Here is a 4727-nt window from a genome sequence, read left to right on the forward strand (position 1 = left end):
CATAATCATTTACTTAAATTTTTCATCATTTTATGTACTCACCATTGTTTCATTCTTTGGTTTCAACTTTAGTCTAGCCCTCTAGCTGAATAAATCCTTGGTTCTTTTAGTGAGGGTGTCTAAGTGTTATATGTGCAAATTTGCCTTTATTTTGAAGGAATTTTTTATTGATTTTTCTATAGAGAGAGGAAGATAGATAGATGATAGATTGATGTAGATAGATAGATATAGATGATAGATGCTAGATAGAAGATACATAGATAGATAGATAGATAGATAGATAGATAGATAGATAGATTGATTGATAGATAGATAGATGATAGACAGATAGATAGTAGATAGATAGAAATCCATGTGTAAGAGAAACATAGAAATATCAATCAGTTGCCTCTTGCATGGGCTCCAACTGACCAGGGACAAAACCAGCAATGTAGTTATGTGCCCTGACCAGGAATAAAACACATAGCCTTTCTGTGCCAGAGATGGCACTCCAACCAACTGAGCCATGCCATACAGAAAGAATTTTTTTGCCAAGATTAAAAATTCTAGGTCCAAGTTTACTTCTCTTCAATATATTAATACTAGAGGCCCGTGCATGAAATTCGTGCACGGGAGGGTGGGGGGCGTCCCTCAGCCCAGCCTGCACCCTCTCCAATCTGGGACCCCTCAGGGGATGTCCGACTGCCAGTTTAAGCCTGATCCCACAGGGATCCCACAGGGATCAGGCCTAAACTGGCAGTCGGACATACCTCTCGCAATCTGGGACCACTGGCTCTGAACCATTCACCTGTCTGCCTGCTTGATCACCCCTAACCACTCTGCCTGCCAGCCTAATCGCTCTCAACTGCCCCCCCACACCAGCCTGCTTGCCCTCAACTTTCCCCCCTGCTGGACTTCTCGCCCCCAACTGCCCCTCCTGCTGGCCTGATCTCCCCCAATGCCCTCCCCCCGCTGGCGTGATCGCCCCTAACTGCCTCTGCCTCACCCCCACCACCATGGCTTTGTCCGGAATGACTTCCAGAAGGTCACCTGGTCTGATTAGCATATTACCCTTTTATTCGTATAGATACCCAACATAGTTTCCCCCACACCAGCCTGCTTGCCCTCAACTTTCCCCCCTGCTGGACTTCTCGCCCCCAACTGCCCCTCCTGCTGGCCTGATCTCCCCCAATGCCCTCACCCCGCTGGCGTGATCGCCCCTAACTGCCTCTGCCTCACCCCCACCACCATGGCTTTGTCCGGAATGACTTCCAGAAGGTCACCTGGTCTGATTAGCATATTACCCTTTTATTAGTATAGATGCTTACTGCATTGTCTTCTAGACTCTTGTGTGGCTGATGAATATTTTTCTTGTATTTTAACTGTCATTTTTTGGTTAATAAGCTATTTTGCTTGCCAAAATATCTTTTTCCAACTTTTGAATTATGAAAACTTTGAGGCTACTGAAAATTTGAATAATTTTACAGTAAACATGGACTCGCAATTAGCATGTATAGTGCTTGCTTTATCTCATTTCTGTCCCTCTATTCATTTCCCTATTCATCCACTAACCGTCCTCAGCTTTCAAACATTTTAAAGTTGCAGACAATAATACACTTCCCCCAAAACACTTTAGCATGCATATCATTAACTAGATTCAATATTTGTTTGTATTTCTTTTTCTTTTAGATAAAATTTACAATGAGATGTACAAATACTAGATATTTCATTCTATGGATTCTGATTAAAGTTTTCTCCTATAAAATCCTAATTGTTATCAAGAAACAGAATATGACTATCACCCTAGAACGTAAACAGCTCTCCTCTGAGGAGGACACTTTACTATCCTGGGATAATTAAGAGGGAGATGCTCTCTATTTTATACTGGTCAGAAAACAAATTTGCCCTCTGACTTGGGGAGCTACATTAACTCTAGCTTCTAAAACTCTTTGCTATTTACACATCTTTGAAAAGATGTTCTGGGGCATGTGGAATTTCATGGAGAATTGGGTCCCAACAAATTCACCTGACAAAGCACATTCTGGCTATTTCCCTGTGAGGACACCACTCCACCAGCCAAGATTAACCTGACCCCTGGAGTCTAGTAGTATATTCATTCAAATTGTTTCCTTCAGAATTTAACAAATTTCCTAAACCATATTTTTTTCAATCTTTAATTTCTTTATTGATTAAGGTATTACATATGTGACCTCATTCCCCCTTTAAGTCCTCCCAATCATGCCGTCGCCCCCCTGGTGTCTGTGTCCATTGGTTGGGCTTATATGCATGCATACAAGTCCTTTGGTTGATCTCTTCCCCCTTATCCCCACCCTTCCCTACCTTCCCTCTGAGGTTTGACAGTCTGATCAATGCTTCTCTTTCTCTGGATCTATTTTTGTTCATCAGTTTATTTTGTTCACTATATTCCACAAATGAGTGAGAGAGCTGTTGCAAATGGTACGAGTTCCTTTTTTTTAATAGCAGTAGTATTCCATTGTGTAGATGTACACAGCTTTTTAATCCGCTCATCTGCTGATGGGCCCTTAGGCTATTTCCAAATTTTAGCTATGGTGAATTGTGCTGCTGTGAACATAAGGATGCATATATCCTTTCTGATTGGTGCTTAAGTCTCCTATAATCACCTCTATGGTGCAAATCACCATGGTTGCATGAGGGAGGCAAATGAATGCCTGGCTTTCACACAAGAAATGCAATCCCATGGGCACACATGGTGATCCTGAAAAAGAAGCATTTATAATTGTTCAGGTTCCTAAAGAGAATATATCAGCCATAAGTAGGGTTGGGTCCCCGATCACCTGTAACCTTAAAGTTTTCAGCTCTGTTCATTGTTGATGGGTTTTTGAAGGAGGTGGGGGAATCTGTTCTATTTCTCAATGATGTCCAATCTGTTATATTTCTCCATGATGTCTCCCGCAACCCTTCATCCAATGACTGAGAATCAGTGAGAGGACCGTGTCCAGAAATGTTCTGCCTGGGAGATGCTGAGGCTGGCAGCAACCCCAGATTCATCACATCTGATGGTGAATGGCAGACTCAGCATCTACATATGTGGTGGGAGAGCTAGACAAGAGTGATTTCCTTCAGGACAGTCTTGAAAGACAAATATGATTAATGCTCTTCCACCTCCCACACCTCCTAGGTGTTTCATCCTCAGGTGCCTGGGTCTTTTGCTCTTCCTTCACTACCAAAAATATGGAGGGGGGAATATATTGTGTACCATTCCATTGGCTGTAACCTCATCTCCTCATCATTTGTTCCAATAATCTCCCATTGTCACTCACATTTTTTATCCACAAGGGTCAGATACAAGCAGGGCAAAGGCATTTTCAAATAATATAATCAAAATTATATCCAAAATCTCTAGGCATTCTGAAGAGTGGGGAAGAACATGCATCCTCACCAGCAATGGTCCGAACAGAATCCAGATTTTCACAATTGGTCTATATAATGCCATTAATTCCCCACCACTTTTGTCCTTATCACAATGCAGGAAGGAGCTGATCCCTTTCTGCCTAGATTGGGGAAAGCTGCCTTCAGTGACAAAATACCCATAATAGAGAAGTGTATGGACAGGAAGAGACGAGGTCATAGAGTTAGATGATCAGAGCATTGCGTGTAGCCTTTTATAAAGGGCACACCATTGTCAGACTGTAATGGTCCAGCAAGTCATGCAATTTGCAGATTGTTCTTGAGCTTCCTCAGCTCCTCTTTTAGCTTTGGAGAAAGTTGATGTGAGTGACAAATGAGGCAAAGTAGAGAACATAAATAGCAGGTAGACACTATCTTCAGGGTTAACTCATCATTATCCTCTCCCTGAGTCAGAGCTCAAACGGGGAGATACAAGTATAGTCTCTGATATTGTCTCCAGCTATGTAACTGCACTGGAAGAGCATAGATGGAGACCTTCCTTCAGAACGTGTATGTTTCATTGTCATGGAAGAATCAGGGGAGGGGATGATTGCATTGAGAGTTACTATAGTTTTATAGAAGCCTGATATCTCTGCTCAGGCATGCTGATTGTGTGAGATTTGAGAGGTGAGATGAAAGTAGGCATTCTGTTGCTATGCATCAAAAATGCCACTGACAGAAAGACTTTGAAACTCTGAAGATTTGTGAGATAAAGTTTCCTAAGTACCCCTATGTCTTTATAGAAATCATCTCAACTTGGGAGGAAGTTGTATTTGTGCTGTTGTAAAATGAGATACAATGAAGAATCTTCTCTTTCAGGGACAAAAATGCACATGGATGAGACTGTGGATTTTAAGGATGAAATACTTCCTGTGACCTGTGGGGAGATGGTGGGCATGTTAATTAAGAGAAAATTGAAACGAGGTAAGTTTCAATGTCTACTTTCACTTATAACCCCTCCATGAAGGAATCACAAAAAGCAATGGAATTACCCATGCAAATTACCCATTGTTTAAGGAATTGGGGCCCCAGTTTTGTATTGAGAAGAGGTAGGGATCTCTAAGATGATATTTTTACACTTTAAGAAATGGTGCGTATTGGAGAAACTAAGATGGTGGCATAGGGAAACACCGAAATTGCTGCCTCCTACAACAACTTCAAAACACAATAAAAGGACAGAACGGACATCATCCAGAACTTACAGGAGGGCTGGTGGAGTGGAAATTCTACAGCTAGAAGGAAAGAGAAAAGCACACTGAGGGTCAGGAGCTGCGGAAGGAAAGTGCAGAGGTACGGAGGCTCGCACACGTGGAAAGGGG

The 4727-nt window shown here is 42.2% G+C and overlaps 1 protein-coding gene across 1 annotated transcript in view; it reads left to right on the plus strand.

Annotated features, from left to right (window-relative positions):
• The window catches only part of LOC102752939 (nuclear autoantigen Sp-100-like), a 259961-nt gene that overhangs the window by 239959 nt on the left and 15275 nt on the right, over positions 1-4727 (plus strand). The window contains exon 19 of the mRNA XM_015561852.1: positions 4228-4332. Coding sequence (XP_015417338.1) covers positions 4228-4332 — 105 coding nt within the window. The remainder of the gene's footprint in view (positions 1-4227; positions 4333-4727) is intronic.

Source organism: Myotis davidii, unplaced genomic scaffold (assembly GCF_000327345.1).
Source record: "Myotis davidii unplaced genomic scaffold, ASM32734v1 scaffold370, whole genome shotgun sequence".
Classification (NCBI taxonomy): domain Eukaryota; kingdom Metazoa; phylum Chordata; class Mammalia; order Chiroptera; family Vespertilionidae; genus Myotis; species Myotis davidii.